This window comes from Emydura macquarii, unplaced genomic scaffold (assembly GCF_026122565.2).
Source record: "Emydura macquarii macquarii isolate MOO-44397 ecotype Brisbane River unplaced genomic scaffold, CSIRO-AGI_Emac_v2 contig_2481, whole genome shotgun sequence".
NCBI lineage: Eukaryota > Metazoa > Chordata > Testudines > Chelidae > Emydura > Emydura macquarii.
Window position 1 is genome coordinate 4,157,303 of NW_027132618.1, and position 25,035 is coordinate 4,182,337.

Sequence of the window (25,035 nt, forward strand, 5' to 3'; positions counted from 1 at the left end):
GGTGCAGCATCAGATCACACAGCTGGCAAACAACAGATGCTGCAGGGAGAGTCTTTACTCAGAACAGGCACATGCCCTCATCATCAGGTCTCCATTGATACATACAGGGAGCGGCTAGTCAGAATCCATACATGATTCAGGCTCTAATGCAAAAATCATTTGAGCTCTCAGTGGAAGGTGTTGGTGTTGCCAACCCCAAGTATTCAAAAACCAAGAGTCAGGACCCCAAATTCATAAGATTTGCTTAAGGATAATGAGATATAAAAAAAATACATTTGGGGTCTTTTAATTTGCCTTCTGGTTTTTCAGCCTTTAGGGTTGATATTTTCCATTTTCTCTGTGAAACCATGTAAGCCAGAAAATTCCTTTTGTTTTAAGGAAAGCTGAGATCCTCAGGTAATCAGATGACTCCGGGAGATGGGACTTTAAGAATAACATCAAACACAGCAAGATTTACAATAAAATCATGACAACGCTGGAGTCTTGCCATTGTCAGAGGACTTTGGATGAGGCCATCGAGCAATAAGTGAACTCATGCTGCAGTAAAGACATACCATTCTGTGGTAGGATTGTTCATAGGGGCTTTCCTATATCGCACATCACTGGAAAGCCTGGAAAATGTACCTCAGTTTTTTCATATCAAACTTTCAGTGTTGATTCACAATATTTTGTCTATCTCTCATGGTATTTTGGGTTGGGAGCCAAAGGAGGCATATGAGTTTGGGTTTCTTTTGGCAGTCCTAGGAATTTCCAACAGAAAAGCTGAGATAGATCAGGGATCAGTTAAATGTTCAGCTCCCCACAACCCCCGGAGGTGATTTTGCTAATAAAATTGTGATTCCTACAAAATGCCTCACTCCCCAAAGCCCACATTCCCTTCATTTCAGCTGCAGCCTCTTGGACTTATTTTCTTGTAGCATGCAACCAGCATCACGTCCCTGCAAGTCTGAGGAAAGTGTTTCAAAGACAATATCGAAAAGCAAAGCACTTCAGACTGAACAGTGCAAACTTCCTCCAGAAATGTTCTTTTAATAACCCTCGCAGCACTATTCTTCCTCCCCTGCCCACACCAGTTTCCAGTGAGAATATATGAGAGAAGCAATTGCTGAATTTATTAACAGAGCTTAGCTAACAGTACATTTCACCACGAGTAGCCTATTGCTTTGATCAGTTCTGCCATATGTGATGGCTTTGTCCTCAGACAATGATTTAAGTGATGTTCGACTGTGTTGGATTATGATCCAGACACCTGATGAAAGAGAAGCAAAAGTGTTAAATCTTAGAAGGGGCAAATATATATGCAGTTGTACGCATTCAAAACTACGCTAGACGGCTCTGACACCCTGTCAGGGAAAGTGTCCATAAACAAACATGAAACATAGCTCATTATTTTTCACAGACTCTGCAGCGTACAATGTAAAGGTCTATATCGGAGACTTTTAAAAAATCCTGTTCCTTTCTGACAGTCTTCAGATGCTCCCTCTGCAATTGTCTTGCTCAGCTACTCGGTTGGCAGTGTCACTTTGGCATTACTAAGGTGGCTGGGGGGCAACCCTTGCTCACAGATGCCAATGTAAATTGGCATGTCAAAACCCTTACTGGTGAAATTGGTGTGTAATCCTCAGCCTGCCTTCACCTTTAGATAATCTGACAGCAGACATCTTAGAGGGAGCAAACATACTTGCTTAATACCTTTGTGTTTGTATCATTATACATCAAGGCCAAAGGGGAAAAAGTGGATGCCTGAAGATAGGTTCCTAAATCCATATTTAGGATCCTAAATAAGTGGCCTGATTTTTCCAAAGTACTGAATACTCAGCAGCTCTATGTTGTTGTTGTTGAACTTGGCCTTTTTTTCCCCCTTTTATGCCATTCAAAAATAAAACTATGATGAAGCTACTGATGCAATACAAAGTATTGATCACCAGTTCCCCAAGAGGCAATTAACAGAAATGCCCTTTAAATATCCAGGCAATTAATTTTGAGATAACTCATGTTGTTTGTGCAGAACCTTCCTCCAAGCTGATTTGAATGCAAGATGTCCAGGAGTAGGTACATTGTTATAAATATAATAGCGTCCTGCACTGGATATGCAGAGTTTGTGATTTTTCAAATATTCACAAGATTGTTATTTCTAAATTGAATGACTTCAGGTATCTCTCAAAGGCACTAGTCCTCAAGGACAAAATCCCTGGCAAGTCTACAATTTTAAACCTAAAAATCTGAGTGGCTTATCTCTTGCATTGGTGGCTGTGGTGGAAAGGGTGGAAGGCACTAAAAGCCTTCTCCCATCTTCTGTGCAGAGGTCAAGCCGTGTTGCAGTCCCTCTGTACAACCAGTGCAGGGGCTAATTCCTGCCAGTGCTGCCCGGGTGCATCCCCAGACCCTCACTCTGCTCCTTGGCAAGATCACCCTTCCCTGGGGTGATCCCTCTCAGGTAGAGTTTATGATCAAAATGTACTGGGGCTGTGGTGGCACTCAAAGATCTGGCCCCTTAACCTCTTTAAAATTTAATATTTTTATTTGACAGTTTTCAAAAGCCACCTCTCATTTTGCACACACGTTAGCACAATGCCCCATCTTCTACATCAGACCTGCATTTTGAACACTTCCAAGCTTGAGGGTGTTTAGATTTGCAGTTCAGCTTCAAAATTCTGCTTTCTGCTACTCTGGTGTGAATCTGGTGATGGAATTGCTCTTAAATTTACACAGTTTCAACTGAAAGTGAATTGTGCAAAAGTCAGGGTCAGATTTCAACCCTTCTCTTCCCCCAAAATATGTCTGTAGTGCTTAGATCTGGAGTTTTGTTCTGCCTTCTCTCTAATTGATGCAGTTAGTAGCATTACGGTGTGCATGATAAAGAGCCTAAAATTTAGGAGATACCTTCTGTGCAACCCTACTTGTTAGAAGCTTAGCTCAGCTGAGGATGAAGAGTGTAACAGCGTTCATTTCAACAATGAAAATGAATATGGGGAGGGCATTAGCACATGCATGGTGAGTTTTTACCTATAGTACTATATGTCACTTTGCAACTTAATCAGTTAAGATTAGTGCACTTTGTAATCACTTCCAAGAGTGATTGGTGCATGCCATTTTAATTGCAACATTCACATGAAGCATGTCATATATACAGTCATTGTACAGCTGGGTTTCACATTGGGTTGCTCAAAAGGACTTAATGGCAGAAATATTTTAGAATTGCAATCAGGGAAATTGTCTCTCACAATATGCTTTATATCTTGCACATGCTACTTAGATGATAACCCCTCCGTTTCTGATCCATCCTTCTGTTCCTCCCCTTTGGTTCAATAGTTGGCAAAACAGCCCATTTCCAAAGGTTTTCTGTTGCTGTGGTACAAGAGGTATAATTAAATTGTGTCCCAATAGTGAAGGTTTCTAAATGATGATGAGCCAAAACTAATTGTATTGATTTGTTTATTACTGGCTTAGGAAACTCATCAAACAAATGGACTGAAACTATTTCCATATTCTTATCTGGTTGGTAAATGAGAAACAAATAACACTTCCATATGTCTGTTTCATGGTGTTACCGCACTAATGCTAATACTGATGACAGACACCAGCAAAAGAAGGGAGATTATCCGCACTACATCTTTTTTTCATCTGGCCTGGGCCGTGTTGCTTTCCACGCTGTGGACCGAGGATGAGCAAAGTGAAATAGATGTTGTTTCTTTCTTTTAAAAATGTTACTATTACTGAAAGTTGTCAGACTGTCAGTGCTGGAAAGGTAACTCATCTGCAGACCAGGCTCCTTATTGTAACCTGACAACATGCCTCAACGTTCCATTAACTGTAGTGGGGTTTGGATCGGGCCTGTCAGGAAGATGTTGGAGGCAATCCGCAAGGGGACAAAAGGCTAAATTCATTGAATATAAGTTATTTATTGTGAATCCATAGATGAATTGTAATACGTGTGACAAGGTGGACTGCACATTTAAAGGCCAAGAGGCCTGGGCTAGCTAGCCTTGTTCAATCAGCCCTGCCTGAGCCATAACACCTGCTTCACAGCCTCAGGGACTGGACTAATTGGGACCAGATGACAGCCTGAAACACCCGGGCTTCATGAAAGGGCTGAGAAAACCCAGTTTGGGAGAGGAACCACAGGGGGTGAGACTCCTGAAGGAGAGTCTGAAAGCACTCCAGTAAAACAGCCTGAAGATCTTCAAAAACTGAAGCCTTTTGTTTTATGCTCTCCTATTGTCTCTGAAAAGACATGGCACTAGAACTTTTTAACTGCTTATATACAGTCTGAGCATGCAAAGTGTTGAGTTCTTCCTCTTCAGGCTGGTCTGTCTGGATGCAGACTGAAGCATGCTTCCCGGTATGGGTAGACAGAGGTGCACTAGCTGTGCTTGAACTAGCAAGCGAAAAATAGCAATGTGGCCACAAGAGCACGGGCAGCTGCTCGGACTCGTCCGTCACCCGACCCCTTGGATACATACTTGGATGGCTAGCTCGCGCCCCTGCCCATGGTGCAGTGGCCACACTGCTGTTTTTAGCATGTGAGCTCGAGCGGCGTTAGCAGCTGTGTGTCTGCCGGCCTGTGCTGGGAAGCACACTCCCAGCTGGCCCGAGGGTCAGTGCTTTATCCGTGAGCAGGGAAGACTGAAAGGTAACCCGGAGAGGCTGAGACCGTGAGGGAAGGAGCCTAGGAATCATGGCTCCATCCCAGAGTCAGAGAGAGATGTAAAGGTAACTCAGAAGGGGCTGGGAACTGAGCCTGGAGGTCGAGCTGAAGAGGAGCCCAAGCAGGGCAGCAGAACATGTTTGTTTGTTTGGGACTTTTGTTACCCCAAGGGCTGAGCCACATGAACCCCTGGGCGCAAAAGACGGGGAAACTGAGACAGGAAGTGCCCACAGTGTCATGCTTGCCAGCACAGGGTGCTGCAGGGCAGGCACGCCCTACGGTATGATTTATTTTGAGGATTATTCCTGCCCTCAAGAGATTTGAGAGCAAACTCTGTTTCCTTGAGCCGTGCAGGTGTAGTACACAACCAAGCAACCAAGGGTCTGCTCCTGCTCCCGTTGAATACGCTGGCAAAACTCCCTCTGCCTTCGATGAACACAGGGAAGGAGCCAGGCTCTTTAATTTTACAAGTATTATAGCATTAATTAAGGCTGTTATTTATTTATATGGTGTGGATTTATCCCATACATTTTCAGAAATATAGCTTCCTTTTGCCCCTAACTACATAGATGAAATTATAAGTGTTAACCCCTATGTCAAATCTTGTACATACTGTAGAGCGCAATATATTGTGGTAGCTTTGGCACAACGAGCAGGTTTTGCTCCAAAGAGGATTCAGTACAACTTGGAGGCTGAATTACCCTTTTACATCCCTTGAGAAACTGATTCTGTCAGCTTGGCAGAGCACTGCTCAAACTGCTGGACTGCATATTATGTTTAGACTGTGGAAAAGTTAATAACGCTGGAAGTAGAGCTAAAGGTAGAGGGAATTATGTGCTACAGTTATTAAACTTTCACCTTTATGATGCTTTAAAAATCATAAAACACATTTTAAACTAGCTGTTCTACATACAGGATAGTATTTCTTTGGGGAAAGCTCCCTTTTATTATAAGGCATAGTGCAGATGCCAGCACCTCTTTTCATATTCTGTGTTGCAGCAAACAGCAGCTGAGGAATGGCAGTTTACCATTCCCTTTATTTAAGTTAACGGAGAGAATTTTGCAGTTGACTTCAGTGGAAGCAGGTTTAGGCCCATTGCAAAGTGGTACCACTTATGATGATATACCATCCTCACACCTCTTACATTGCACTGTATAGAGCCTTTGATTGCACAACTGCAGTGCTTTACAAACATACATAACTTTAGCTTCACAATTCCCTTGTGATGTAGGAAAAGTGTATTATCCCATTTTGCAGATGAAGGAACTGACGCACTGACTTGTCCATGATCGCACAGATAGTTGTTGACAGAGTGAGAAACAGAATCTGTCTCTCATCACTGCATCTGGTGGCTTAACTACAGTATAAGGCAACCTTTCTCCCTATTAGGTGTATTGTCATAATGCTACCACAGGTACTGGAGAATGGGGATTAAAATCAGCTGCAGAGCTCAAGAAACAAAACTCTGAGCTGATTCCAGATGTCAACAAACAACCTCAAAGGTTGAGGATTTTCAGAGCCCGGGTTTTAGATTTGGTCCATTTTAAAGATAAGGTCTCTTTCAAAAATTTGGATCTGTTTCCTCAATCAGATATTTTATACCCCTAAAATAAATAAGCACATACTGATTTTTGGTAAAGTGAACATCAAAATTCACCACCATATCTAATACATTTTCATATTCACAGAAAAATGAAAAAGTTTATTGCTACAGATTATCAGAATGCTTTCATTAGAAATAGCTGACAATCTGTCCATTATGGCAATGAATTTTTATCATATAACATCTTTAAAACTTTTTTAAAACCCTCACATTTAAAATGGTAGATGGAGTCAGAGATCCAGGAGAAACTATTATTGACCTCCGATGACCGAATCCAGAGGCATTAATTTCCATATGTCACGTGATTTGGCTGCATCTTGAGTTCAGAGAAAACTGAATTCTCAGCTGTTTAGCATGCATACATTTGCATATGCTGTCTGATTGGTTCGCAGTGCTGCATAACTCAATGATGTAGCCACAGTAGAGGTTAGCAATACAATCACAGTGTTTTTTCTTATCTGATCATGAGACACAATTTTTTCTTTCATGGGATGATAGTAAATTTTATATAAAATGAGTTGAATCCTGCAGCAAGCTGAGAGCCTTCTCTGAGCTGCCAAATGCACTCAGATCCAAAATCAATAGGTGTCAGGGGTGCTCAACACCTGGCAGGAGGAACTCAGCACTTTGCAAGATCAGACTGTATATACACAGTTAAAAATATCTACTGTCATGTCTTTTCAGAAACAATAAGAGAGCATAAAACGAAGAGCTCAAGTCTTTGAATAATGTCTTTTGATTTTTGTTTGCTGTTGCCTTACTCTCACTTTGTGTTCACATTGCAACAGCTCAAATGAGTAGTGTGCAAGGCAGTAGAGAGCCAGGTGCGTTATCTGAAGTCTACCTAGGTAGTCACCCTACCTACTGTCACTGAGAACAGAAGTTAAATAGTGGTAAAGTTTTCTTCAGAAATTGAGGAGCAAGGGAGACAATTTTTTGTTACCTTCCTGAATAACTTGGAAATGAAGGTTATGCTGTAGAGATGAAACCTCTGTCCCCTGGTTCCACAGGCAATGGCAGTTTCTTCAGGGAGATTCCATCCTACACAGCAGACATCACTAAAATAAGGGCTACTTGTGATGCTTTAACTTCTGGAAACATTCTTGTGAAGAAAACTCAGGAATGGATACACCAACACTGAACACTTCTGATAATCTCAACCTTTGTCACCGGAATATGCAAACCAAAAAAGGAGGGGAATAGCTGTGAAGCCAATCAGCTGGTTTTATTGATAAAAAAATTCACCAATGTATTTTCTGTATTTGCCCAGCTCTTTCAGTGACTTTGAGAGGACCGTTGACATTCCTTTAAGATTTCTAACAAGCCAGGCAAAATTCCAATATAGCGCCCAAACAATAGAATTTGGCCACTTAAATTTCACTTGGGTTGACAGAACGAGCAGGGGAAAAACGTGAGTTTAGAGGACAATTTTAATTGAAAACAGTTGTGCTGGAAGATTAGAGAGGTTATGAAAAGTAAAACACCTTAAATTCAAGGAAAGTCTTTTAGATGAGAATCCAAAGGCTAAAGAACCAATATTTTACAAGGGAATTAAAACTCAACATCATCTAAATGAAAGCGTCACAAAAAACCTGAATTCCTATCTCATCCTTTGTAGGGCTGCCCTTTTTGGTAACTCAAAAACAATATTATAGCATAAGCCACCTTGAGCCTGATTGTTCCTAGGTTCTAGAACCAATGCTGTCTTTGGGCCCAAAGAGACTCCTTCTCACTCCATTTAGACAAAGCTAATTGGAGCTACCTGTGAGCATGACCCAGCAGTAATTATCTTGAATTTTCTGCAAGGTTTTAGTTCCTGAGCCTTGGGAGACTCAACAGATGAGCCATTTATGCCTATATAGGGTCTTCGAGTCAGTCGCCCTGTCACAGTCAGGCACAGATTTAATGAATGACTTTGGTCAATAGTCAATTAAGGAGAACCACAAAGGTAAAGCAAATGATCTAAAAGAAAGAGGAAGTTACAATACTCAGCTCCCCTTCGTTAGGATTATAGAGACATCTTTCATGAGAATAAAGAGAAATGGAGTAACTGCCAAAATCTTGAAGATTAAATAGAATAGTAAGTTCAGTGGTATATAAACAGGTCTATAGACAAAAATACTGTATGGAGAAACTGTCCACTACCATGCTACATTTTTCACTTTCAAGAGATATGGGTCCTGGGAGAGTTGTAATTTCTATTGGAAGCTAACTGACCTAAAATGAGACAGAATACACAAATCAGTTGAAGGTACTGAAAGACCAAATGGGGTGGAAAATAAGAAAGCTTTTTCTTGTCAATTTAAAAAGTGTGTACCATAGCAATTCACTGTCTTCCAGTCAATGAAAGGCAGGACTTTGAATGAGAAGAAAGGTAATGGGTTTGATTCTCCACTGCCTTGAACCTTGTATAGTCACAAACCTTTGTGCAGAGATGTATAATGTTGCTATTCTGATTTGCTGGTGTATGCACCCACAGCCCAGATGGATGGTGTAGAAATGTGAGAAATATCTCAAAGACGCATTAAAACTAGAACAGCAATTTGTCCTTTATACAAGCAAACAATACACTATCTCTGACATTTGGGGAAGGGAGATGTGGCAGAAGGAAAGTATTTACATTGCTTTTGGAGGCCGTGGTATTTTGACCAGTACACATGAAGAGGGCATGTACAGGCTTCATCTCAGAGTATTTGGGCAAACAGCATGGGCCCATATTGTCTCTTCTAGATCTTTGCATGTGGGGAAACCTTCCATAAGCAGAGTCGTCTTCTCTGCAGTGCTGTTCCCCCTATTCCTCCAGATCCTGGAGAGGATTCTCTATGGATCTATAGTTTTGGGGGGTAAGGGAAGGGAGGCGGAGGTTGGGCAGGATGAGGTGGGGAAGAGTAGACAATCTAGAGAAGGAGCTGCACATCACACTTCTTTTCCTCCCCCCCAAGTCATGGGGAACTTATTCAAAAACCTTTTTGTGGCTTCAGAACCTGCACCATGCAGGTCCCAGAGGCATCTGTGACTGGAGGCAGACCCTGTGAAGAGGCACCTGGGTCCAGAGTTGATGCATAGATACAGGTCTCTGTGAAGTTGTCCCTGGCTTCTTCCAAATCCTTGGAGTCACCAGCTTTGAGAGCAGACCCTGCAGCCTGTTCACGGAGATACAAAGCCTGCTTCCCTGTCGAATCAGTTGGGAACAAACTCCACAAGGGATTCCTTGCTGAGATTCCCTGCTCAGAGCCATCTCCCATAGGCTTTACCATAGGAAGGGATGGTTTGTGCCTTTGAAAGGATCACTGAACATTTCTGTACACCAAGGCCCCTAATACATATGAGTGTTTAGTAGTGTAATAAAATGCAATTTCCCCATCAGCCCTCACACTTTGAGTCACTAGCCACACCCTCCGTTGGTAAGTACAACAATGATTGCTTGTGACTCACTGGCAGGATATGCAGTACTTATGCAGCTCAACTCTGTAATAAATACTTGGGGATCTGAGTGCTTTCTTCACCTTTCCCTACCTAGACCTTAAGCTATATCATCCTAGCATTTTTCTTTCTCTTTATGTTTCACTCTTGCCTCATCTCTTCTGGTAGACCGTCCACATTTCCAGTTGTACGATGAATAATTCAGGTGAATGAACAGTGAACTGAAACATGTGGACAGTGTTCCAACACGTGCCCACTTTAGTTATGCATGAATTATCTTGAAATAAGACCTTGGTTCTGAATCTTAGGTGATTACAATGTCAGGTAGTGTTGCAACGTGACAGTGAGCAGCTGTGTTCAGTTTCAAATACTCCAGCATGAAATACATTAATAACCTTTTCCTTGACATATAATTGAAGACGAAGTCTCTAATTTGAAGTGGTATATTGGCCTAATGCTAATGAGTCGTGTCATTACTCTAGATTCTTTTAAGTTGAATTTTCTTACATTGGCTCAGCATAGTAGAAATTAGTAGCAGCTCCCATTAGTTCCATCTGTGATTCCACAAGCAGCAGCAGTTACCAGTTTCAGGTTTCTTCATTCAATTGGCTGGAAGTGTCATAGAGTCACCACTTCATTTTTAAAAACATTCCTGCTTTTCAAAATAAGCTGCCTTCCCCCCAAAGTTCCATCAATAACATCTTAAAAATTCATTTGCGATTTAAATTACTTATAAGTACAATCCCTCCTGCTGTGTTCCAGAACACTTCCTTCATATTTAATTGCTATAGACACTTTAGTTACTAATTAAACTTTATTGTTTATGATGTTGCATTTCGTTAATAGCAGTGATAAAAAATGTATGTTCTAGCAGAATCTCTGCATGTTAATTCTAGTCTTGGGGCAGAACTCAGCATTAATAGAAGAAGGTACATTTCCACAGACTATGGGGTTGCACTCATGGATTCCTGTAGTGAATTTGCCCCTCAATCATAATTCTAATGAAACACCATCTGTCAAAAGAAACTTGTGCTGTGGAGTGCTGCACTGAAGTAAAGCTTTCTTAACTTGTGAAAAGTAAGGGTATCTTTAGAAACACCATCCCAGTCCTTTGCAAAAGAAAATTTTGTGTCAGGCAAAAACAAAGAATTCATTGATCAAAGAGGTTTTGATCACAGATTCCATCCATTGCACCAGGATTCAGAGATTTAGGGCTAGTCTACACTTAGAGCAGCTTAGCTGTATCGGTACAGCTGTGCCACCGTCAGAATGCTTGTGTAGCCACCTAAAGAGCAGTAGTAGCTATGTCCTGCCAACATAGTGCTGTCCACACAAGCCAACATAAGCGCTAGTGTAGACCAGGCCTAAGAGATTGCCAGGCTTATTGCCCATTCCACAAAGTAAAAAAAGATTCTGGGAAACACTGGGCTTCAGTATCCCCTCCCATGGAGTAACTCATGGGGTGGGGTAAAAAGCGCTCCCAGAGAGCCAATGAATGGGCAGCATGTAACCCCGATACAAAGGCATTGAAGGTGTACAACAGCCTGAATAGAATAGAATTGACATCCCCCAATCCGATGGCTCTTGGAGAAAGGCACTCTTAGATCTACAGCGGCTAGAACCATCCTGCGTGGACAGCTGTCCCTCCCCACTGTTGTTCTTCCATCATACTCCTGAGTCCAATAACAGCCTCAAGGAAGAGTCCTCCAGGGGTAATACTGCTTCAAGAGGCACGGTGACCTTGTTTACTCTGGGGTTTTTGCAACAATGTAGCTGCACCTGTGGAAACCCCTAGTGTGTCGTGGTGCACCTGGTGTTTGACATTGGGAGTAAGCGGCATTGGTGCAGGTCACTTTTTACGGCAGTGCACCCCCTCTCCCCCATAGCAGGAGTTTGCCCTGGTGTAGCTACACTGGTATTGGCTATGCCAGTGGAACACCTCCTCCCTCTCCACACACACACACACACAACTCTAACTCCCTCTTGGATTTCCCCACAGAAACCCTCAGGAAGAGATCACTCAGAGCAGGGGGTTGTCTTCTCTGCTCCTTCCCACCTTTAAGCCCCATGGAGAAGCCTCCATGGATCCCAGAGTTAGGGGAGCAATAATTCCCAGGTTGTGCGCCCCTATTTCTACACTCCCCTTTGGTTTTCCACCTGTGCACCTCCACTTACATAAACAGATGTGGTGATGTAGGCTGCCATTTCTTGATGGCTGTAAATGCCTATGGAAGGTTTGTTCTGCCCCCACTGAGACCACAGATGGAATTCTTCTCACCTGTCTCCGGGTGAGGGATTCTGAAGGATTTGATAAAGTGAGCCATTTAATGTCACACAGTCATTCATTCAAGATTGCCCCAGACCTAACCCCCACTGTACTAACATATATAATGCAATTGGCAATGTGCTAAATAATGGCTGCAGTCTTAATGAGAAGTTTCTTTCTTTGGAAACTGAGAATAATTCTCTCAGGCTAAAGCTGTATTGAACTGATAGCGTAAGCAAACCAGCCCAGTATTGGGCAATGTGCCAACTTGCAATCTGCAGACTACAGTATCTGTCCTGCAGCTAAACAATACTTCAGTCGATGGCACTCACCTCCTCATCTCTCACAATGCAACCCTTTCAGCTTGGAAGGAAACGTGGGTCTCCTGGTGGCTGGCAAGTCTAGGTTGCCTGTGTGATTAAGAACTGTTTCTTTTATGCGTTGGCAGAGAAAGAATTCAAATAGATGTGATAATGGCACTGCATTCAACATGTAAAGATCATTGGATATAAACGTGGAACAGAATGTACTTCGGTTTCACAGACAATTGCATTTAGAACTTGTTACTTTGTTGCTATTGTAGTAATGCTTCAACCTCAGCCCCTGCGTTTCAACATAAATATGTTGGCGTTTCACACAAAGGATTAGAAGAACATCTATTATCTCCCAATGGCTGAGAAATTCAGCAGGGTGCATTAAGACATGATGGGTTTCTTCCACATATGGCTCTACAGAGAAGTCACAAAAGAGATTATTTTAGAAGAATTAATTGGTTTTTATAAAAAAATATTCCATTTTATTAAAGGATTGTGTCGTGCGCTCCAAAGCACTCAGGAAAGGCCTCCAAACTCATACAGGAAGGCATAGAGATCACATCTACGTTGGAGACATACTAAATATTGGATTTGAAGCTCTGGATTCAAACATTAGCCAACAGATTTGCCAAATGTCATCATAAATTAAATATTACTAATCAGTTGCCAGCAACAGTGCAGCTAATTCACTAGAAACACAGGCCAAGATTTACAAACATGGGTATCTAAAATTAGGCTCCTAAATCCATATTTAGGCATTTAAACGAAGACTTTTAAAAGTACAACTAGAAGTTAGATGGCAAATTTCCACTGGAAGTAGCTGCAGATTAGGTGACAAACTGCTAATTGTGCCTTTGAAAATCTCTCCTTTAATAAATGGCCTGCTTTTCAAAAGTGCTGAGATCCAGCAGCTTTTTTGGGAGCTTATGGGTACCCGTCACTGAGAGAAAATTAGGCTATTTAGGGTATGTCTATACTGCAGTTAAACCTTGCTCAGTTTTGCAAGGCTGGGGATGAAGGGTTGTTTTATTGTGGTGCAGAATTTGGGCTCCAGTTGCAGTCAGAGCTCTGGGACCCTCCTATCCTGCAAGGTCCTAAAGCCTGGTCTTCTCTTAGCCCAAGCCCTGTGAACCTGAATCAGCTGGCACAGGCCAGCCATGGGTTTTTAACTGCAGTGTAGACGTACCTTTATATAGGAATCTAAATAACTATTCAGGAGCTTGAACTTGAGGCCCCTACTTTGGAAAATCTTGACTATAGCATACAAGTGTCCAAGGTTTGTTTATTTTAATACATAGCATAGACCATATCCTATAAAATCAGACCTCTGTGCTACTTGTTCTGTTCAAATTGGGGCTGTAACTCTAGGATGGAGTTAGAGCTTTTGTTTTGCCTTATAGGTTTCCACAAATTTTTAATACATCTAAATGTTATTTAAAATAGCAAAAATCAGCTTTCATTTTAATTCATGGATGTCTTAGCAGCTACAGAGTCAGATGGGAGAATATATATTCATATAGCTATGTGATGCTGTTACATTTAGCGTGGAAAGAGTCAAAGTATAACTAACAAAGCAGCAGGATGAAACATTCTTTTCAGGGCGAGTTACTGACATATGACTGTTTTTATTCTACAGTCCAAGCCAAAGGTGATCTCATCTCTGTAGATATACTGGGTCAGGTCAAGCAGTAGCAAGTCCCTGATTTTTCATTCCTATTTTCATCAATTCAAAAACACTCTTTATCCACACTAATTCCACCCTTCCACATCTGTTTCTCTTTGTCTTCTCTCCTTACAGAGTTATGCATATCCGACAACTTTTAGGAGGGGATCTTGTGGGCTACAGATTGAGCCCACCGAGCATTTTTTGTCTCTCTGCTGGGTACTAAATGCTGCTTCTTCACGCTCCAAACTCTGACTGACTATTGTCTTTTTATGCCTCCCAAACACAGCTTGTCGAACCGGACTGGGTTAGCATTAGCAGCTGAGCCATTAGACTGATAGCATAAAACAGTCTTTTCTTTATACAGCATGAAATGTGCAATGATACACTAACCTCTTGAATGCAAATATATGTGACATTTTAGTTTTTGCTGTTTTCTGAGCAAGTAGCTACCCAGGGCATTGTAGTGAATTGGTAAACATGGTGCTGAAATGCATACGAAATTCATCAACATAGTTCAGTAGCAAGGTGCTAATACAATGCTCCTTACTATGTTGGCTCACATGGTATCAGTAGGGATGCTGTATGGTAAAGCAATCATATCTCTAATTCAAACCAGACAACTCTTTTTTTCAACCTAATCTATGAAAACTAAAAAAAGGCCACTGAAAAAGTTAATTTAACTTCTGGTTTTCAATTCTTATGCACCATACAAAAATTGTATAATAATGAGGTTATTCACATTTTCTTATGTTACATAATGACCTCTATACCAAAGAATGAAGTTTTCATAATTGAGAAGATAGACTCACTTAAAACAATGTGAGAATCCATTAACAGGAGACTAGAATAATACTAAAAAGATAGCATTTGATGTCATTTATTTAAAGTGAAGTACTAGGCTGTTTTTTCAGACTCTGGTAAAGATGTATATGCATCATAGGGAATATAAATGTACTATTTATTGTAGCTGGCAAATGAACAATGATTAGGGACCATTCAATAGCCCACCAGCATTTTATATAACAAATAGAAAGGGGTTATTCTGTTCTATTCTACTATTTTGTAACTTACAAATATTTCTAAAGTGCATGCTACTTACTGGATTTATTACTGTTAATGATGATAATGATAATTTAGTCATTCATTTTCATTCTAGGATTTCTGTAATAATTAAAATATACCATAAATAATAACCAAAAATACACTTTTAACTGCTTATGCAAAATAATTGCCCACCATAATTATCTGCTGATCTTTGGTCTTATCAAATAACTGTTGGTATGTTTTAAAGCTGATAAATAATTGTATTCCTAGCAACAAATCCATTGCACAGTATCTGTAATTCAGCTAACATTGCAATACAAGTCAGCCCTGGAGTGCAGCATATCTCCCCCTTAGAGATATAGCAGTTATATCGATTGTCACTTTGTTAAAATATACATTTACAAATAACAACTGAATACCAAATGCTGTCTCAGCCAGTCAGAATATCGTTTGGAATGCAGTTATCTGGCACTATATTGCAGGCAGTTATTGCTTGCATCCTGCATTTTGTCTTTACCATGACTGCAGATGGAAATTTTACATGAATTCAGGGAAATCCAAACCTGAGCTGGAAAAAGGAAAAAACTCTTATCTGAAACCTGCAGGTAGTAAAACCTACTTCAGTGCATCTGCTCAGAATGAAAGAGAGCTGCAAGCTCCATGGTAATAAGCACGAGAATACAAAAACAATTTGAAAATGACAAAACAGTCCTGCTTACCGTACTCAGTTGTAAGTGTACATGTATGGATGTGTGTAATGTATTCTTATGGGCCTTGGGACAAATTTGCAAACCATTGCTCACAGCAATATTTCCAAAGCTTTTGCCTATACATGAGTGGTAGCTCTAGTTAAAGCATAGGTATCTCACTGGAACTTTAAATATTACTAATTCTGCTACATAATGAAAACCTCAGGGATGGTAATATATCAGAAGTGGGGCTGAGCGCTACTAAAATACACAGTGGTGTGGCATGGGTTAACGTCATATTTTTCATGAGCTCCTGCGTGATTTTTCTGCAAACTTTAATTTCCGTTGGGAATAATAACTTGCAGCTGCAGTAATGTGTGGCATACCAGTGGCAAATTCTTGTCTTTGGAAGTTTATGTAAGTCATTATTTCAAAATAGATACCCAGGAGTCACAGCTGGCTAATTAATGTAGCACTAAAGAAAGCTAGAAAGTGACCCACTTAACAGCGTTCAGGAACCCACTGTTACAGTTCAGCAAACTTCTCAAATTGCAGTCCCATTACATTGTCACTTTTTTTTTCCTTTTTGCTGATTATCAAGATATGTATAAGAAATAGAAGCCTCTTGCTGTAATAATCTGCCTCCTCATTTCCGACACAAGTTTTCAAATAACTGTGTTTTCAAATAACAGGTTTTCAAACAACTGTGTTGGCCTAGTTGATGTGCAAAAATACCCAACGTGCACTTGCCGCTAAGGTATTTACACATGCACGTGCCAGGCAGGTATACCATATACGTGCTGAAATACCGGACTTACACACATACATTTGGTATTTGCATGAAAATAATTGCATATGCCTAACTGAAAACCTGGTCTTGACTGATACCAGGGTGCAATGTTATGCTTCATTTCCGTAAAGCTGATAGTGACATCACAATTGTGAACATCCCAGCTGGAGACTGTCTTTTAAAAAAAAAAAAAAAAGAAGCAAAAATCTATTTACAAATATTTTGGTGATCATAATGCTGGGAGAGGAAATACAGGAAACATAAATATATAATACAACAGTTTCATTGGGGTTTAGCAAACTCTCATATGTTTAAGGTTTGCTAGAGTATGTTGGTGATGTTTGGGAGTACATGTGGTAATGGAAGTTTCCTGTAAACAAAAATAATCTTTAATCAGGTGGGGTAAGGAATTCTACTAGGCGTATTTCATTAGATCAAGATATTAATTAGTTAGCTAGTAATTATTTTGACCCTTGGCACAAAATGCACAAGAATGGAAATAGTCCAGGGCTGGCCCTAGACCAGATGACACCACAGGAGAGGAGCGTCTTTGGTGCCCCCTTTTCCCCCATCTCCATTTGTTAAACTTTTGAATACCTTATTTTTTATTGCATTTGTAGCCCATTTCACAACTTTGATGCACTATTTGCATGCATGATTTACCCCTGTCATATGAGACCATACGTTTGCATGCTAGGATCTGTAAATCTGTATTCTACAAAGGTCCAGAACATTCCAGGAGATTAATGAAAAATGAATCCACAAACAGAATACCTGAAACATTTCACTTCAAACCTTCTATTTTCCCTTTTGTCGCTAACAACAAAAACAGCACCCTGAAGCCAGCGCTCCCCAGGCCCGGCACTCCAGGCGGTCGCCTGGGTCGCCTGCCTCTGATCCAGCCCTGGAATAGTCCCTCCACATTTTTAGCCTTAAATACTTGTTGACCTATCCAGAGGCTTAGAGGCTTATGTGAAGACAAGAAATACAATATAAATGAATATTTAATGCTTGGGTTGAAAACTTTAGGCCCAGTCCTTCCTCCACTGAAGTCAGTGGTAAAACGCTCATTGATTTCAGTGGGAGCGCAATGAGGTCCTTTATGAATGAAGAAAACTCCTTGAGACTGGACCAAACCAAATGTTTGAGTATGATTAGTACATTAGAGACCATTTTTCTCCCCGTGAGTGGAAAGCGATAAAAAAAAATAGATGTCCTATGCAATAGAACCCCTTGTATACATTTAGGAAGGTAATTTTTTTTTAATTGTAAAAATCAAGAGGTTATTCTAACCATAGTTACAGTACTTACAAATATCTAATGGTTTCATATTCAAGTGAGGAAACAGAGATGCATTCTGTTCTGTTCCTTCTAACTGACTATGTGAAACATCAGACATCAGTCTTCTAACTCATCTCTCATTGTTTTATTGCCAGGTTCACTGAAGCATAACCAGTTGTAGACTGATCAGAGAGTTGCCCTCAATACTTGAATTTAAGTGGAACAAAAAGATGCCACGATAAGTAATAAACCTGTACAGCCTTCACAGCTACCTTATATATTCAATGGTGAATGTAGTTTGCCATTGTGGATATAGGTATTAGCCAGGCTTGCTATACACTCGTGACTGCTTGGAAGTAGGCTATTGCCATAGAGTTGTTAAAGGAGAGGAACCACTAAGGCTCCAGGACAGTCAGTTCTGTGGATGCAGAGATGAAAGATGGTGATAATCTTCTACATCAGTTTTGTGGATGACAGCCTCAAATGACAAACCCAGAATAACTGCTAATTTTAATTCTTTAGCTGAAGAACTCTTCATGCATATCATATATATTTCGACCCTGCCTACCACCATGCTATGATTCTGCTATCACTTTTGTGACTACTATACAGAAGTACAGAGACAAGCAATATATACAGCTTGCTCAGGCATTGAACAATAACTGCATGAAGCATTGCATTGTGTAGCAGCTTAGACCAATACCAAATACTACTCATAACCAGCTACCATGTTTTGAAGATAGCAGTTTACACAATCAAAGCTACACAGTTATCTTTGTATGCCATAATTCAGTTTTTTAGTGCATGTGGGTTTAAATATGCTAGAGACTCTGGCAGGGACTGCTCTGCTAGGTAGGAGGACATAAAATGGGGCCCAGCTGGGGCCATCCCTCCTCCTAGAATCCCCTGAACCCAGAACTGTGCAGAAGAGACAACCTTCCGTGCTGGGGGCACTAGGAACCAAGTGGTGCCCTTCCCCTCCATGTTCCTTTGGGAGGAAAATTGCAGAAAGAATCCAGCCAGAGACTCCAGCCAGTAGGAAGAGGCTCAGCCAAAGCAGGGACTTCGGATGTTCCAGTCAAACTGTAGAAGTCTGACTTTCTCTTCCCTGTGATGATTGACTGTTTGCTCCAACCCTCTCACCATTCTCCTTCTTCACCTCAGCTTCATTACCCACCTGCCCCTTCTCCCCTCTCTTCTGCTGCCCTGTCCCCATCACCCCTTGTCTTCCCTCTTTCTTTCCAGTTAGGAGATCCCTTCTTAACTAATACCACCCAAAGAAAACAAAATAAAATATCGCGGAACTAGCATACCGTTTGCCATCATCACCTGGTTCAGACTGTGTATTATAGCTCTTTCCTCACCCTCGTTTAGTTTTGTCTAATTACACTGTAATTCTTCAGTTAGGAACCATCTACTACTCTGTGTTTGAACAGTGCTTAGCACAATGGGGACTCACTTTTGTTTCAACCTTAGGCCCTACCATAGTAAACATACATGATCAATAAATAATTAATATATAAATGTATGATGAAGTAGTTAGGATACTGCATCAAACTGGGTTCTCTTCCCAGCTCTGCCAGCTACCTCACTGTACAATCTTGGGCAAGTCACTTAATCTCTGTGCATTCAGTTTCCCCATCTGTAAAATGGGGATGAAAATGCTGGCTCACCTTTGCAAAGTGCTTTCAGAGCTGTTGATGAAATCTGTAGTAATAATTTGCATTTATTGTTTTAGTGTAAAGGAAATGTGAACATGCACGTTTGTAGAGGGAGAAAGAGCTGATGGCTGCTTGGCTCAACTCTGTCAGGTATCAGGTGACAGTGGACTTGTCTGTGTCCTTATTAAGGGCCAGTGCCCATTGATGTCAGTAGAAAAATTCCCCTTGACTCCAAGTGGGATTTGGATCAGGCCTTCTTTAGAATTCAAAATAAACTTGGCTGTGACCTTGCCATCTGTCACTCTGCTGTACCAATATTTCCGCCCCACACATTTCATTCTCTCATCTATCTGTGCACCTTAATGAACTGAGCACACATTTTCTTCATCTAGTCTCCTGTGGAAAATTCCGTGCAGATGTTGGCTAACAATGGTACCTGGGTTTATTTAATGAGTTCATTCGTAATAACACACATTTTCTAAATGTTGTGGAACAAACTGGAAATCTTGTCATTCCTAAAGTGCTAAAGGCAGTAGTGATATGCTGCTGGTTTCAGAGCACTGGCTAACATATTGCTTTTACATAGCAACCGTGTTTCTGTCTTTTCTGTGATATTCAACTTTTATACACACCCAGATATCTTTTTTGATGGAGAGACAGTACAAAACAGACAGGCGATGGAAAATATGCTACACAAGAATTGTAGCCAGGAAGGGAGGTCTACAATATAAAAATTACTTCTTCTTCTTGATAATATTATTGCTACAGCCCATTTTTGACAGGTATTGTGCAGCCCTGTCTTAGTCAATCTGAGGCAAGAACTGCAAGGACACATACATAAAGCACCAAGAAATTACTTCAAAAAGTACTCATGCATAAATATTGGTATTAATAATTGATAACAATGAATAATAATGTCTTGGTCTGCTGGGGTTTTTAAATCATATTATAAAAATTGATTAAAACATTAAACTTCTGTTCTTTCAATGGCATGTAATGAATCCAAAGCCTTATTCTGCAAGTGGATAAAGAGTGCATAGAGTCATCTTTAGTTTCTTTCTTCATGCAAAACACAGAGATGAAAGATACAAAAAACTCTCAGGGGTTCTTTCCTTGATTAACCAGGATGTAACCAACACAGAAAAACAGCAACAGTTCATACAGATGGTAGATAATCTCCACCTTTATGGCCTACATTTGCCAACTGTCTCCATATTTGTGAGTCAAAGTGCCTTTCTGAACATTAAACTTCTTAGATTAGAGCTAAGGTATGAAACTAGATTTGAAGATGTGCATCTTCCTGTGACTTCTACTTGCAAAAAAGACAAGCTAATTAAGTGTGAGGACTGAGCAAGCCAAAATATTTGCCCTAGAATTCACACAGGTAACAGAGGTAGAAGGAAGGGAGTTTTTGCGACTCTTTTCCTAATTAGGTAGTGACTCTGTATTTCACTAGTTGCTCACTCTTTGTAGAGCATGTTCAGAAAGCATCCTGCCTTTATGCACAGGAGCCTTGCAAATATTTCATTTCTCTTATATTTTGGGTCATCTTTTGCCTCCATGCTGTAAGATCCTGATCCTGGGAAGTGCTGAAAGTCTCCCAAGAGGAGCTGAGTGTCCTCTGGGGCAGTTGAGGCTGCCCCTCCACATGTTAGGAGCTCAACATCTTATGGGATCAGAAAAACAACTCATAGCACAAGCAACAAGTCCTGTGTCTGGAATAAAGTGTCAGAAAACATTCCTCCTAATAGAGGAGGAAAGTATTCTTATTGCATTGTATCCCTGCATTTTGAAGGTCTTGATGAAGAATTCTACAGGGACAACCCTCCTATCTGACCTGCACTGCAGAATGCTGATCTGCAAGGATAAGACTTCTCCCCTCTGACCTGCCCTGCAGAACTAGACTCTGTCCACAGAGCATCTGTCTTCCATATTCTGCACACAGTCTGCAAGTACAATATGTACCAATGACCTCTAGTGCAGATCAGAGGAGAATTTTACTGTAAATGAGGATAAGCCAGTGTGCTGCCTTTCTGCATTGATTTTAAAAACAGAGAAATAAATTGGAGAGGTTTCCCATTTAGATCCATCTGATGGGTGGCTACTTGGCACAATTTCATACAAAACAATCAGGAGTGTGGATTCAGACAGCAGCATTCATAACATAGTTGTGCTTGTCAGAAGCAACTTAATAAAGTTGGATTTGGCAGAGGAAATAAAGCTTTTTTTTTCCCTTTAAGCATTAATGTGCTTTTCTTTAGAACTTGTCATTTTGATTTGCCTGGGAGCTTTGTTTTGATTTTCCATGAAGATTTCTGGTAGCAATAACTGTTTCCAACAGGAAGATTCATGTGAACTGACTTCCATTTTAGACTTCAAATCCTACAAAATGAAAGGAGACTGTAACTCGGATGTGTGAAGAAAGGACTGATGCTTCTGTATGATGCACATCAGTTGTAACCGTAAATACATTTTCAAGATTAATAAAAAGAGAATGGAAGCCTCTGTGCTGTGTTAGGGTTTTATTGATGGCATCTCCCCAGAATACTGAGAAGAAACTATCAATACTCCTGGCATTCTGCTTAATCAGAACGTGACCTTCCTATGCAACCAAACAGTGAGTTTACATTATAGACAGGTTTGGGTTTTTTTTTAATTTCATTAAATATTTAACAACTGCCACTAAATAATATACTATGACCAACAATGCTGTTGGCTACATAGAGGAAATCAATCAATTTCTCTATTTCAGCAGCCTTCAATCTAAGGCCAGGCATGTGAGCTGTGTACATAAGGGGAAAAACAAACTGCACCTTGAACATTAGATAAAATCAGATCAATAATAGTATGTTCCGTTTTATTTCTAAATTGCTCTTGCTTGGAATGTGCCAACAGGCAAGTTTGATAACAGAACTCTGAGCTTGGAACAAGAGGTTCTCAAGCTTCCCCATCATGTTTGCAAATCAGTAAATAGTTTGAATCTGTAAGTACTGCACATCAAAAAGCCAAACTGCTATAGTAGAGGATCCTCAGGATTGGCTTGGAAGGCTATGTGTATTGTCAAATATACAGCATGATCTTAATCTGATTAGGTAAATTAGTTAGGAGCACGTTATTACATGCTTTATAGTAGCCAGTCTTCACTAGTTCAAGAAACAAGCTGGATGAGGTAATATCTTTTATTGAACCAACTTCTGTTGGTGAGAGAGACACGCTTAAAAGTGTCCAGTAAAAGATACTACTTCACCCACTTGTCTTTCTAATTTCCTGGGACCATCACGGCTATAACCACACTACATTCACTGGTTCAACACATTCCTTTTCCTTTGTGTGCATAAATTCTATGGCAATTGGTGCCCTATAAAATACTTAAACAGTTGAGATAGATTACGGATGGGACAAAATTTTGGCCTCAGTTACAATCATTACATCCATTGGGGATTGCTTGGTGTTGGCTGGGTATAACTGAGGGCAGAAGTTGTCCCATTGACTGCAGAAGATATTTCTTGACCATTCTATCTAGCCGTCGGGGAGAAATTCAATCTGCAGCACACAGAGCATCTCTGCTAAATATTGGGAATGTCTATAGGTGGATGAGGAGGAGTGGGAACCTCTGCAAAGGTTAAATAAATCTGACTGGAGTTTTTTGTATTTATAGCAAAACCCCAGATGAGTCGAGTTTTCACATAACTTCAAGTTCTATTGCAAACATTTAATGCATCTCTGGACAGAATGCATCTGACAGCTCTTTACAGTTTTTAATCCAAACATAATTGCCTTTGTGATTTGTCCAGGTAAGATACAGAAAACTATATAGATAAAAGACCATACATACAGTTTGTTGACATGTATTTAAGGAGAGGTCAAAGAATGCAAGAAAGATGGATAAAAGCAGAAGGAAGAACCAGTCTTTAGAAATTAAAAATATTTTACTGTGTGAATGCCATGAAGATGAAACATCTCATTTCCAAAGGTGTTCTGAGCTAGAAAGCGAGAGATCATCTTATACTGCACCAGCCATATTATCTTACAAATTAAAATCTAATAAAACACACTGGGAACAATTACACACATTGTCTTTCCACAATAAAGTTACATAACCTGTCCACCTAGCAGCAATTCTTGCTGACAAATATGATCATATTTAAATGTGATGCTACATATTTATATGGAAACCTATTTTTCCCCTTTTGATACCACAAAGTCTGCTTAATCAACCTTCTTGAGCAGACAAAATTCAGTCCTCCTGGTGCTATGTGCTGTCTAGAGGTGGATGGAAAGGAATTACTGAGTGTCTCTCTTTAGGAGCTAATTCCTTTAGGTAGTATATATATCCTCTTAATCTGTGTGCACTTTAAAACTTTGCCTTCGCAGCCCCTACATGCTTTCAATGGACTTTAAAAATTATTTTAAAACTATTTAAATGACATATTAAAATACGTTCATCTGCCTATAAGCATGTACTGTCAAGACAGGTCCTAGGTTTGTATGACCCACACAGTTAAACGTGACACCCCCTTGTCCTTAGCAACTAAAGTGCTGGGAGTAGTGAAATAGAATCCATTTTTTTTTAAAAATAGGAAGAAGATAGAAGTGGTGAGAAGGGTGAAAGCTTTTATGGAAAGCACGGACACATTGGTAGAGGGAGGGCTGAATAACCTGCTCCTTCACCCCAACCAAAACCATTCTCCATGTTCCTATAAAGAAAAGTAAGATGAACACTGTGTGCAATTGGAAGAACTATTCAACCCATGCAGTATGAGTTTGTTGCTCTATTTTGTGGATTTAGTTCCTCAGACTATCTCCATCTCAGCATGAGAGTTGTCCATAAACTCACTGCAATCGCATCATAATTTGGAATCTCTGCAGGGGACTGAACTCGTATCACCAGAGTGCATCATGCCTATGCACGTATCAATGCATAGCTACACACGCACTCTCAGTGAGATTTTTCAAACTAATATATTGATAAGAGTGCTGGGATTTTTTTAAACATATACAGGAGGAAAAAGAGCATTACAATGATGTTAGGAAACCCAGCAGAACACTGACAAGAAGTACATTACTTAGTGTGCAGTTGCATTAATGAACCATTACTTCAAATCCCAGGTTTGCCAATAGTGTCACTGTTCGTTTATCAAGGCAGAATCATCTTGGATGTGAATAGAATGCCTGTATAATAGATAACTGCTCAATCCTCCTGTTCCAAATATTTCCTTGAGCCCATTACAAAAGATTTATTTTTAAATTGGATTTTGTTTTACAGCTGGACAGAGCAAGGCAATGTTTGTAGAACAAATGGTGTTAAAACCCCCCAAGGGGCTGGCTGACTTCAATAGCAACCAAGACTACTGCTTGAGCCCACTGATGCTCTTTTAATGAGTACTGTTTGTCAGAGGATCATATCTAAAGTTGCTGTATAAAATAAGTTTTCTATGAGTTTATAAAGCAGTCTGTCTTTTGAAATGGATGAGACACTGTACTGATTTTTGCTGCCCAAAATAGACACTAGTTTGAACTGGGGGGGGGACCTGAAGTGTGTGACAGTTTTTTTCAAGTTGTTTATTTTTCAAGTTGTTTCCCCTTCCATGGCAGACTGTGTTTTGTTTGTACACAACAAGCTCAATAAATTCAAAGAGAAAAATGCTG

At 40.3% G+C, this 25,035-nt stretch overlaps 1 protein-coding gene across 3 annotated transcripts in view; it reads left to right on the forward strand.

Moving 5' to 3' along the window:
* The window catches only part of ST6GALNAC3 (ST6 N-acetylgalactosaminide alpha-2,6-sialyltransferase 3), a 297,965-nt gene that overhangs the window by 244,337 nt on the left and 28,593 nt on the right, over positions 1-25,035 (forward strand). Inside the window, exon 5 of one of the 3 annotated variants that reach the window (XM_067563323.1) lies at positions 7,263-7,388. The exons of 1 other annotated variant lie outside the window; for it this stretch is intronic. In XM_067563323.1, the coding sequence (XP_067419424.1) occupies positions 7,263-7,314 (52 nt within the window). In that variant the 3' untranslated portion in view covers positions 7,315-7,388. Of the gene's footprint in view, positions 1-378; positions 773-7,262; positions 7,389-25,035 lie in introns of those variants that run through there. One more of the 3 variants, XM_067563324.1, reaches the window with a different exon arrangement.